Source organism: Panicum virgatum, chromosome 1K (genome assembly GCF_016808335.1).
Source record: "Panicum virgatum strain AP13 chromosome 1K, P.virgatum_v5, whole genome shotgun sequence".
Taxonomy (NCBI): Eukaryota; Viridiplantae; Streptophyta; class Magnoliopsida; order Poales; family Poaceae; genus Panicum; species Panicum virgatum.
Genome location: NC_053136.1, coordinates 40,891,864 through 40,904,218, shown reverse-complemented (window position 1 = coordinate 40,904,218; position 12,355 = coordinate 40,891,864). Strand labels below are relative to the sequence as shown.

Sequence of the window (12,355 nt, the reverse complement as noted above, 5' to 3'; positions counted from 1 at the left end):
AATAGGGGCAGTAATAGTTAAATCTAATAATTAATTTTATTAATGGTATAAACTCAATCAAATAAGTTTAATTCCCCGCTGAAAACATATTTTAGACTATTCCCAATGCAAGATTTCACGATTTAATATCTAAATACATTTGAGTTCGTGAATAAAACAAAATCACCCTATGCAAAGTTTCATTTCACGATTTCATAAACTAGCCATAACAATTAATTGTGCTGCTTATGATTGCGCACAAATGCATGAAATGAAACTCTATAGTCTCTCATGCAAATTCCAGTAAGTCATAGTTTTGTAAACCGTGCACAGTTTCATCTTAATGAAACTCCTTTCTTCTCTTTTTTCATAATTATCTTGCCATGTCATCACAATTGCTAACATGTCACTATATTTAGCATGAAAATTCGATAAAACTTGCACAGGATTTAGCCTTACGGCAAATACTTTTACCACGTTGAAAACATTGATAACAAAAATAATCACTGTGGAACCCACGTGTCCTCTGAGGCCCGGCCAATAGTAAAAAAGGCCACACATTCGGCCGCACAATCAGCCGGCTAGCGTGCGGCTGCGGCCCATCGCTTGCGTGCCCCATTCGCCTTATCCCCTCCACTCCGCGGGCCCACCCCTGCAGCCCCTTCCCCCCACCCACAAGCCGCTCTGGGCCTCCTGCGCCGGGCCCACCCATCAGCGGAACTGATCCGCCGGCCCGCGGGACACGTGGAGCTCACCCGCGGCGCCGGCTCTCGCTGTAGCAGTTCGCCCCCACTGGCGTTTCCTCCCTTCCTTTCTTTCCCCATTTCGCCTCCCTTCCCCCTCCGCTCCCCCGCGAGAACTGGTCAGATATTTATGAGCGCAGCAGCGGGTGAACCATCCCTCCCCGCTCTCGTGTTCGTGCTCGCAGTCGCAGGCGCCAAGCGGTGGAGAGCTGAGCCGCGAGGGGGGTAAGCCCAAGCCCGGGGGCGTGGCTGTGTTGGTGGCTTCGGCGGCGGCGGTGGCGGCCCGCTGGTCTCCGGGTGGGTGAAAATTCCGCGGCCGGTTTGTGTGACTGCGACTCTATGTTTATGTGGGACTTGCTGGGTGCGGGGGTGGTTGGGCGCTGTTCCTTTCCCCTCGATTTGGTTGAACCTTTTGCGCTTTTGGTGCGGTAACCTATCTATCCTCTGGATTGTTCGGGATTTTTTTTTACCACTGATGAAGGACTGATCGTGATCGGTGAGGTTTCGGGGTGGTTCCTTTGATCCGCTCTCTGTACGTGGGATTTGGGCTGGAGTTCGATCGCTGTGGTGTTTTGTTTGTCTTGAAGTTTTTTTTTCGTGCTACTTGGCCGGGGGTTCTGTATCTGGGGATGTGCAGGACTGTTGCTCGTTCCGTGGATGATGGTTCCCGATACGATCGTACCGAAGAAATTGTGATGGTTTCTGGTGGTAGTTTTTACTCTGTTTCCATTTTGTCTTTGGTTGCGTACTTTGGTTAGTTAGGATAAGGTTTGATGTTTGATTGATTGACAGTTTTTGTGCGTCTACTCGTTTGGATAAAAAGCTAGTAAAACAGCACAATACTGTATTGAATGTTAATGTTGTGTCTGGTGGGTTCTGAGCCACCGTTGATTCCTCTAAAAATGCTCGTGTTGCAGAATGGAGTGGGAGGTGACGAAGGCTTTGGGCTTCAAATACACCTTAATTGAGTGATAAGATAGTCGCAGTGCAGCTACCAGTTTCTTACAAGCAAAATCGTTGATACCAAGGGAAGTGAAATTTGGTTCAATCTTGTACAAAAATCATGGGTGGCGTCTGCTCCAGGAAGAGAAGCCAATTGGTGGATGAGGGAGACTCTCTCGAGGCATCCCCAAGGTTCTCAAAGACGAGCAGCTTGAAATGGTTGCTGCTCTCACTGCCCCGCACCAGTTCTGATGTCTCCCGCAAGGGCCAAGGGGAGGGACCCGGGCGGTGCCCGTCCCTCATGGAGCTTTGTGTGGCTAGAGTCTGCAAGGTTGGCTACACGTGTTTGGATTCTGATATGGAATGTGTTCCTTTTTTAACCTAGCAATTTTGCAGGATATCGACAAATATTCTAGTTTCATGATGCTGCCGAGGGATCTAAGCCAGCAGATTTTCAATAAGCTAGTAGAATCAAACTGTCTTACAGAGGCATCGCTTCAAACATTTAGGGATTGTGCTCTGCAGGTAATGTTTCTGTTCTAATATGTATAGCATTCAAGTAGGAACATGCTCGCATAGCTTGGTACCTGTAGGATGCATGCCAAACTTTAAAGGTGGGGTTTCTGTTGACAATGTACATTTCGAGAATGATTCTTGTAGTCCATGAAAATATGAGGATGTGTGCTAACTGTTCTTTCATGTCTCACTGTTAGGACATTTGCTTAGGGGAGTATCCTGGAGTGAAGGATGCTTGGATGGAAGTAGTGGCATCTCAAAGAAACTCATTGTTATCAGTTGATATTTCTTGCTCGGAAGTAACTGATAGTGGGATAGATCTTCTTAGAGATTGCTCAAGCATACAAAGCTTGGCATGTAATTACTGTGATCAAATTTCGGAACATGGCCTGGGAATGTTGTCAGGTCAGCCACACGTTTCTTACTGGGTTTTTATCTATTTAAATGACTCTTGGTCGCTTCGGATGGTTCTAAGTATGAACTTAAAACTGTTGTTTATTCTGCAAGATTAGTGCACTACTGTTAAGTTTGTTCTTTGAATGACTCTCTTTTCCCCCTTGAATACGAATGGCTTGTTATCCAACTCATTTATGCTAATGTTGGCTCATTGACAGCAGTTACAATACAAAGCTCTCTTTATTAAGTTTGTGTCATAACCTATTAGTCAATTAACTTGCTATCTGCCAGAACTTGTATTTTGTTATGCTACATCTTAATGCTATCTGCAGGACTTTCAAACGTTAGTTCCTTAAGTTTCAAGAGAAGTAATGGTGTTACTGCTGAAGGAATGAGAGCCTTTGCAAATTTAATTAAATTACTAAATCTCGACCTTGAAGGTTGCCTAAAGATTCATGGTGGCCTTATTCATTTAAAAGGTTTCCTCTGGCCCTCATGAACTTCCACTACTTTCTGAGTTGTTGACTTGAAATATCAGTTGCAATTGTCATTTTTTTTCAGATCTGAAAAAGCTGGAATCACTGAATCTGAGATATTGCAATTGTATTGCAGATTCAGATATCAAATATTTAGCAGGTAGCAGCATTGTTTGTGTGTTTTCTTCAGATATAGCATATAGTATCAGTCTGTCAGACACAAACAATTGCCGTAACATAAATTAATCTATTGCCGCTTTCAACTTAGTAAAATTTATAAGATGTCCTATCCAGTTCCCCCATCTTTGCAAAGCTGACAATCATCTTTCTTTTGTAGATCTTACCACTTTGAAGGACCTTCAATTGTCAAGTTGTAGGGTCACAGATCTGGGTGTATCTTATCTTAGAGGTAAACATGATGTCAGGTTTCTTTATTAGTTTGGTGCTACATCATTTTAGCTGTTGAGTCAATGTACTTTTGTATGTTCCAATCCTTATTTCCCTTTCTACTGTGTATTGATGACCTGTGTTTAACTGTTTCTGTAAGTGGATCTATTTAAGTGTTTATTTGTAAGTCGGTCACTTTAACTGTTTATCTTTAACCGATCAAATTTCACAAGTTTTATGTTCTATCATTTCTATCCTGCAGGCTTGTTGAAGCTCACTCACTTGAACCTAGAGGGCTGCCCAGTGACTGCTGCTTGTTTGGAAGCTCTTTCAGGTATTGATCCTTCATTGGTGTCGTGTGCTGTGCCACTGGGTCTTCATTGTGTTTGATCTTAAAATTCCAAAAAAAATTTCTGTTGTTTGGTTGGTTCATCTGCGCTTAGACTTATGCCTCACCTCAGCTGCACTTTATGGCATGACAATGTACTTATTTCCTGTGAATATCTTTGTCCTTTTCCCAAATTATGTCCATAAAGTGTCCTGAAGAAACTCTTGATTTTGTGTAAAAAAACACTCAATCATTGGATAAATGTTGCTAAAAATGACAATTTCTTGTAACAATGGTAGATTTGGCATTTCTCATGGAGGTAGCAAATATAGTTAGCTTGCCAGTTAAGTATGTTTGCTTTCTTATGTTTATTTTAAATGAGCTTACGATAATGCAGAGTTAAATAGCTTCCCTTGGGGAGTTAGGACTCTGCTCTTGCAGATGATGCCTGACTTCTTGATATATACTATTTTGCACTTATCACTGATTTATACACATCATGTATTCTGTCTTCTTGTACATTTTTCAATCTTGTGTTTTATTTCTTGGACAGTAGTTGTAGGTGTTAGGTGCATCTTCTAAGCAATGGCTGATTCTGTATGTTCTGGAAGATTTCTTAACTTAATGGTCATTTTCTTTTGTAGGATTGGCTTCACTGATATCATTGAATTTGAATCGTTGTGGTATATACGATGATGGCTGTGAAAACTTTGAAGGTAAATGTAATGCTTCTTGCTGACTATTTCTCGATTCGGCACTAGTGCAGTTTTCTTTATGTGCAGATATACATATTAAGCAACATTAGATGGAGCGAAATTGCATCGAAGCTGGAAGAATGTTTATGATCCGGCTCCCCACTTAGCCGTGTTCTCCTACTATGTGGTGCCAGTTTAGTAAATAATAATAATAATATGGAGATGGCATGAAATAAGTTGCAAAATGCTTTTGTTTCTGACTCAAAAAATATTTTAGAAGGTTTACCTGCTTTTATTCACAGTAGATGATAGACGCCTTGCTATGTCGAAACAGGCTTGCTTAGTTAGCCTCTGAGCATGTGTTGCCATGATAACTGCTCTAAAATCAATTCATTTGCATATTTATCTCCTGCTTAGAAATCTAATTCATTGCCTATTACTTCTTTCCAGGTCTTAAAAAATTGAAGGTTTTGAACTTGGGGTTTAATTATATTACAGATGCTTGTTTGGTGCATCTCAAAGGTAGGACTACCTTATTGCATTGTGGTTGAAAACTCAGTGTCTTAATTTTTTACATTTGGAGTTATACATGATATTCACAAACAATGCATGCATCAAATTCATGTTTTCTTGATTATTTCAGTAGTGGTTTTTTGTTGAGGTCTTGATTTTGCATATGGTATCACTTGATTAGATTATCCGATAGTATTTTTTTTCAAGAATTAAAATGATCAGGTTCTTTCAAGGGATTGGCTGGATGCTATTCACTGATAAAATGGCGTGGTGATTTTTAAATTTCCTTTCCTTGGTGATCTGATGGAGTAAGCAAGAATCATGAATTGTGGTACTAAATATAGTTGATTGTAAAATAGTGCAAATAACAAAATACATACACCAGACATAAAACAATATGCAAAACCAAAATTTTAAAACTAAGGGATGTGATTTCGTCTGGGTGCTAGTGCATTTCTATATGCCATGCATATGCTTATTTCTGCCAGATGATCCCCCTCTTATGCTTTATTGCTTTTGAAGATATTTTAAAAAACAACTGTAGAGTAGAACTTCAATATAGTAAAGTTAAATCCTTGTGCTGCTTTGTTGCTTCTAGAATTAATCAATTTGGAGTCCTTGAACTTGGATTCATGCAAGGTTGGAGATGAGGGTCTACAGCATCTTAAAGGTGAGTTGTATATTTAGCAGTCTTAAGTATCATCTCTGCAATTTGTTTATCCATTCCATTCCATATTCCTGCAGGTTTAGCACCAATGATGAGTTCTTAGTAAAAAACACTAATTATTTGACTAGGATTTCATGCAGCTTGTATGTGTGAATAACTGTTCCTTCTTTACACTTAAGTCTTAAAGCTTTTAAGAATATTTGTATCTCTGACAGTATGGGTGTATGTTAATGCAGGCCTTGTGCTACTACAAAGCTTGGAGCTTTCTGATACTGAAGTTGGAAACAATGGACTACAGCATCTATGTGGTTTGTTTTGACTTCTGTTAAGATCGTTTTAGTTCTCATCAGTTTTTAGCAGCTGAATTGAATGAACCCTATACATAGAACTTTTGATAGAAGTTGGACTCCCTCCATTCCAAATCATAGGTCGTATTGTTTCAAATCGTGGGCTAAATCATTTAGCGGTCATCTCCTCCAGCTGCTAAGAGCGGCTATAGCGAGCTAATAGTGCCGCTAATCAGTTTAACGGAAATTTTAAGAAGCACATGTCATGCACATGCAGCAGGCTCGGATCACATGCATCCCCGCGGGCCAAACCTGGGCAACTGGCCCAAGGCAGCAGGCCGAATGGTCGGATTTTGCTTCCCCAGGCCATCATCATACCATGTCAACGCAGGGCATTGGCCAGCGCTGTAGCTGCTGGGGGCTGGCCCGCATGCTTACGCGGGGGCTCTGTTGATGCTGCCGCTGAGCGCCAGAGCAAACACCCGTGCCTGAAAGCCCAGCACGCATTAATGGCACTATCTCTCTAGCCGCAATGGCGTTTAGCGGCGCTAATTATCGCGATAGCGAGCTTAGCTTCTCTAGCGGAAGAGCCATATCGTAGCAGGAGTTTCTCTAAAATGCTATAGCAGCTCTATAGCCCAGCAGCCCGCTATTTTGAACATTGGACATAGCACATATCTAGATGCATAGCAAAAGGTATGTATCAAGAAAAGCCAAAACTACCTATAATTTGGGGTGTATGGAGTATCTAATATCTGATTGTATAGGACTGGAAGTTCCTGCTTCGACATGAATATACCAATGTATGTGTTTTTGCCAAAAGAAAAAAAAAAAGAAGGTTCTAGTGTGTGATGCAAAGTTGATATACAGGAACTATCTGACTATTGACAAAACATGATTTATGTGAATATTGGAATTATAAGTGCATCTTCCTCTCTTCTTTATTCATGTACTCTCTCAATTGGCATGTTTATGAAGACAATGGTGTTTTCCCGTCAAATCTTTTAATTGAGTTAAAACCTGAGAAACATGTTCACTAGGGGTTTCTGTTTTTCTATTTCTGCAGGCCTTCGTAATCTGCAAAGTATCAATCTCTCATTTACTTTGGTTACGGACATTGGTATGAAGAAGATCTCCATGTTGAGTGCGCTGAAGTCGGTTAACCTTGACAACCGCCAAATTACTGATGTTGGCTTGGCAGCACTTACAAGTATGTATCATGCTGGGACGGATTGTGCCTTATCTTTGTTTGATTCAATCATTCAATTTGTGGTATACTGCTATTTGCTAGTTTCCAAAACTGTAGCGCAGGTATAAGCGACCACGGTCTTGAGTTTCGGATTGCATTTTCTTGTTATTTATCAAGTTTGTGAAATGTCACTGTATCTTCTCTTTTGGGCTCAAAATTGAAATTTGGATCATTGGTTGTTGCCTTGGCTAGGACTTATGCTACGGCACTGTTTTGTCATATGAGGAATATTTGGCTTGATCAATTTGCATGGTTCCAATAGCAGTCACAAATCTAGATTTCATTCTTTCAATACCACTTGATATTAACCAAAATTTGATCCATGTGGTTTGGTAATGTAGGTCTCACCGGGCTGACTCATCTTGACCTTTTTGGAGCTCGCATTACTGACTATGGCGCAAACTGCTTCAGATGTAAGAGCATACTTCAAAATAAATTTCAGTTGTGAAATTGGATGTTAAGCTATAAATCTTCCATGTGTTCTAGCTAATTTTAATTCTTCAGTTTGTCCGGAATTTAATATGTAGTAATACCAGCCTTGTTTGTTAAGCCATTTTCATGAAATGATGCATTATCATTCATCACACGCTGACACAAATTGGATAAAACATATGCTCTTTTAATAAACTTGGCACGTCTTCTATAACTTGGTTGAAGTCGTATTTATAGAACCACTGAACTGTTTCACTGTACAGAAATAGCTTCTGCTGGGCCCTGGTGTGCAGGCCAGCTTGTTGAGTGGGGTTTATTTGGCATCCCTTTTTCAAATTTCAAGATCATATTGGGGAGGCATTGTTTGAAACTAGTGATGTCATCTGTAGTTAAACAGGCCACATCACTTGACTCGATTTATGCTACTGCAGGTTTTAAGAATCTTAAGTCTCTTGAGGCCTGTGGTGGATTTATCACCGATGCTGGAGTGAAGAGCATCAAGGATCTGAAAGCTCTGACGCTTCTGAACCTATCTCAAAATGTTAACCTTACGGACAAAACATTGGAGCTAATTTCTGGTATTGTTCTTACACATGGAATGTATGCTCACTTACCTGCATATATGCTCCTTTAATACGACTAAAATCTCACGGTCATCCGTGTTACAGGTTTGACCGCTTTGGTCAACTTGAACGTCTCAAACTCCCGGGTGTCCAATGCCGGTCTCAAACACCTGAAGGACCTGCTGAACCTGCGCTCACTGTCCCTGGACTCCACCAGGGTCACGGCAAACGAGATGAAGAAGCTCCAGGCGACGACTCTGCCCAATCTGATCAGCATGCGGCCTGAGTAGCTTGCTGGTTGCTATCCGACGCCTGCTGTAAATAATCTTCAGGCTGTTCTGTAGATAGTGATAGGTATAGTCCTGGAAGAGGGCAGACATATATTAGTTAATGATACCGTTAGTGTGTGGCAGGTCAGGTCTAGTGCTCGGTGTCAGCGTGCCCGTCGTTTCAGGATGCTGTAGAACCGGGTGCTTGCGTTGCGCCGTGCGTGCACCCTCCAAGGCGCGACGGGAAGAAACAGAATTGTAAATAGCGCGCTTCCTCGCCATCTGGGATGCTTTATGTTGTATGTTGTCGTGTGTAAAACATGTTATTTCCGTGTTAAACTGGAACTGGATGTTTTGTTCTCTGGTTCGATGTTTTCTGAATGCTCAATTTTTCCCACTTGTTTTCCATGGTTGTCCTTCCTGCCTGTTGCTTCTCCGTTTCAAAATACTAGTATAGACGCACGTGATTTAAGAAACAAAAATAAATTTTAATTCAAATAGATATTGAATTAAGTATAAACTAAATTAATATTTCAAAACAAATTTCAAAAATATGTCAAGCGGATAATAAAACTAACACTTTGACAGTTATACCATGAGAGAATGGTATTTTGACTGATAGTCCAACCAGCTTGTAGTACTAACAACTGGTTCAGATCTCCGGCATGGAACTGTTCACTTTGGGCACCATATTAAAACAGCAACGTGCTATCACAAGAGTTCTGCCATTCCTAAGTTACAAAAAAATGCAATCAAAGTCTAGTTATAGAGCTAACCCACAGGCAAGCCGATCAATCCTCTCGCAGCAGCCTTGAAAAACTGAAAGTAAAGGGAGCTCGATCATCACATTACCGAACCAAAAAAATTAAAGAGGCAATTGATCTGGCACGAAGCTACACCAAACTTATCTCGTCCCAGCGGTGTCCTACGTGGACACTCTTCTTCAAATAAATGGCGGAGCTTTCCGTTGGCAGTTTAGTGGCTCTCGGTCCTAATCTCCCCAATGCTAACGTGATCAATCCACCTGATCAGACCCGGCATAACCCGATGCTGAGCGCGCCGAACAGAGCTCCGCACGTATGCCTCAACCCAACATCAACCAAACTTGCCAAACGAAACCTCACCTGCCGTGTACTCCGGCGTCGCGTGTGCACGTACTCGCCACATGCCCTTGTCGTTTTTTTTTAAATGAAACATGCCCTTGTCGTTGTGGGCGCTGCCGGCCCGAGCGCGAGAGATACAAGGCCGGCTGGGCCGCCGGGGATCGGAAGCGCCTCTCTCCAAGGTGGCGCGCTGCGGCGCACGCTAGCTGGAGATCTCGAGCTGCCTGCCGGCCCCGATCGCCCCGCGCCCAACGAACGGCCGCCGCCGCTGCAACGGACTCGCCGAACCTCCCTTTCGGATCGCAACAGAAGCCGCGCGCGGGCGTCGGATTTGGACTGACACGGTCAGTTCGTTGGGGGAGTCAAAGAGAGGGTGGGTGCAGCATGCGCGGGCGGTCGTTGCGATTCGGCGAGCGTCCCGGGATCGTCGACAGCAGGAGCAGCTCATCGCAGGGGACGACGCGCAGCTAGCCGCGTCGAGCTCAGGCCATGGAGAACGGCGGCGGCGGCGGCGGCGGCCGCGTGGCCGCGACCGCCGTGCCGCTCGTCGCCGTCGCGCTCCTCGCCTCCGCCTTCGTGCTGCCGGGGCCTGCCGCCTTCCTGGGCGGCGAGTCGGCCGCCAGCCGCGAGCACTTCCTGCGGCACGTCCCGCATGAGCCCCAGAAGCCGGCGGCGCGGGTGCCGGCGAGCACGCCACCCGCGGCCGGGAAGGTACGTACGTGGCACGCGCGCCGTCCATGTACCAACCCACCACCGCGTTTGATCGTCTGCGCTACGTGTGTGTGTGTACAGGTGAGCGTCGGGCCGATCGAGGAAGGCCTGGCGCGGTCCCGCGCGGCCATCCGCCGCGCGGCCCGCGAGGCCCCGGCGGCGGCGGCCGAGAGCGCCCGGCGGAGCTTCAAGGACGTCGGCGACGCCTTCGTGCCGCGCGGCGCCATCTACCGGAACCCCCGAGCTTTCCACAGGTAGTACTACTGATCACGTAGCACGTCGACGATGCATCGATAGATCGAAGTGCACGCGTCGAGGAAATGAAACTTTTTTTATGCAAATTAAAGCAGCATGTCATCGTGCACAAGAAATAGAGTAACTCGATCGATGGATCTTGAAATGTTGGATGGTGATCGACCAGGAGCTACCTGGAGATGGAGAGGAAGTTCAAGATCTGGGCGTACAGGGAGGGCGAGCCGCCGCTGGTGCACCTGGGCCCGGGCGCCGACATCTACTCCATCGAGGGGCAGTTCCTGGAGGAGATGGAGGACCCCCGGAACCCCTTCGCCGCCCGCGACCCCGGCGAGGCCCACGCCTTCCTGCTCCCCATCAGCGTCTGCAACCTCGTGCACTACGTCTACAGGCTCAACACCACGGCCCGCGTCGAGCCCATGCGCCGCATGCTCTCCGACTACATCGACGTCGTCGCCGCCAAGTACCCCTACTGGAACAGGTCCCGCGGCGCCGACCACGTCATCGTCTCGTGCCACGACTGGGTACGCTCGCCGTCGCTCCATCTCGTTCGTCACCGTCGTTGGGCTAGCTGATCGATCTTTCTCTGACGATGATGGCATGCGCGTGCCGCAGGGACCGCTGGTCTCCGAGGGCAACCGGGAGCTGTACGCCAACGCGATCCGGGTGCTGTGCAACGCCAACACCTCGGAGGGCTTCCGCCCGCGCAAGGACGCGACGCTGCCGGAGGTGCACCTCGCCGACGGCATCCTCCGCCGCCCCACGTTCGGGCTGCCGCCGGAGAACCGCACGACGCTCGCCTTCTTCGCCGGCGGCATGCACGGGCACATCCGCAAGGCGCTGCTGGGGCACTGGCTCGGCAGGCAGGACCCGGGCGGCATGGACGTCCACGAGTACCTCCCTGCGGGGCAGGATGACTACCACGCGCGCATGGCCAGGGCCCGCTTCTGCCTCTGCCCCAGCGGCTTCGAGGTGGCCAGCCCGAGGGTGGTGGAGTCCGTGTTCGCCGGCTGCGTGCCCGTGATCATCTCCGACGGGTACCCGCCGCCGTTCGGCGACGTGCTGGACTGGGGCAAGATGTCGGTGGCCGTGCCGCCGGCGAGGATACCGGAGCTCAAGGCCATCCTCGAGGGGGTCTCCGAGCGGAGGTACCGGGTGCTGCGCGCCCGGGTGCTGCAGGCGCAGCGGCACTTCGTCATGCACCGCCCCGCGCAAAGGTTCGACGTCATCAACATGGTGCTGCACTCCATCTGGCTCAGAAGGCTCAACGTTAGGCTCCCGTACTGATCGATGCAGGTTTCAAAGGTCAGGCGGCGGTCCATCTGTGCCGACCCTGTTTAATTGTACATGTATGTGTTCAGCTGAATTTAGGACAGGTACTACGGTATTGGTAGTAGAGCAGCAAGTATAATTTTTTTTTCGTGACTACTTTTTGGGGCATTCCTTTTTACAATCTTAAATTTACTATACGGTGATCACTTGCATCGGTCTGTGTTGACGTCGACGCGACAAAATCTCTCGATCTAGTGTGTGTGTTTTTTTTTCTTTTCCAGTCTTTGTAACATCCCGCCTCCTCGAGATCGGACCAAGCAGCTTAATTAGAAAATAGACTATCTTTACAGACCAATACATATGTCTTTTCTGCACAATTTATCCTCACTCGTGCGCATCCGAGAATAACTTCACGGTCGGTCACTCATCCACAAATTGCTCCGGGCCAAGTACGCTTAACCTCGGAGTTCTTTGGAGACCAGCTTCTAGAAAAGAACTTGCAACTTTTTGGTATGAGTATTCTATTAATCCTATTAAGTTCTGGATCGAGGTGTCACATACTCACTCCCTTAAGA

General features: G+C 46.1%; 2 protein-coding genes across 4 annotated transcripts; both read left to right on the top strand.

Annotated features, from left to right (window-relative positions):
* The first annotated feature begins 810 nt into the window (after window positions 1–810).
* Window positions 811–8,837, top strand: LOC120708358 (F-box/LRR-repeat protein 14-like). 3 transcript variants are annotated; one of them, XM_039993575.1, is made up of 16 exons: window positions 811–1,019; window positions 1,640–1,995; window positions 2,061–2,189; window positions 2,378–2,585; window positions 2,909–3,055; window positions 3,138–3,212; window positions 3,390–3,461; window positions 3,702–3,773; window positions 4,412–4,489; window positions 4,913–4,984; window positions 5,574–5,645; window positions 5,879–5,950; window positions 6,996–7,139; window positions 7,520–7,591; window positions 8,042–8,188; window positions 8,279–8,837. In XM_039993575.1, the coding sequence occupies exons 2-16, from the start codon at window positions 1,786–1,788 to the stop codon at window positions 8,461–8,463; spliced, it is 1,755 nt and encodes a 584-aa protein (XP_039849509.1). In that variant the 5' UTR covers window positions 811–1,019; window positions 1,640–1,785; the 3' UTR covers window positions 8,464–8,837. The 3 variants fall into 3 exon arrangements, with proteins under 3 accessions (XP_039849509.1, XP_039849516.1, XP_039849517.1); XM_039993582.1 differs by having other exon boundaries at window positions 818–1,023; XM_039993583.1 differs by having other exon boundaries at window positions 822–1,019; window positions 4,412–4,483.
* Window positions 8,838–10,427: 1,590 nt separating this feature from the next.
* On the top strand, window positions 10,428–11,905 carry LOC120657100 (probable glycosyltransferase At5g20260). Its single transcript, XM_039935355.1, has 2 exons — window positions 10,428–11,032; window positions 11,124–11,905. Exons 1-2 carry the CDS (start codon window positions 10,691–10,693, stop codon window positions 11,793–11,795), a joined length of 1,014 nt encoding a protein of 337 aa, XP_039791289.1. The 5' UTR covers window positions 10,428–10,690; the 3' UTR covers window positions 11,796–11,905.
* The last annotated feature ends 450 nt before the right edge of the window (window positions 11,906–12,355 follow it).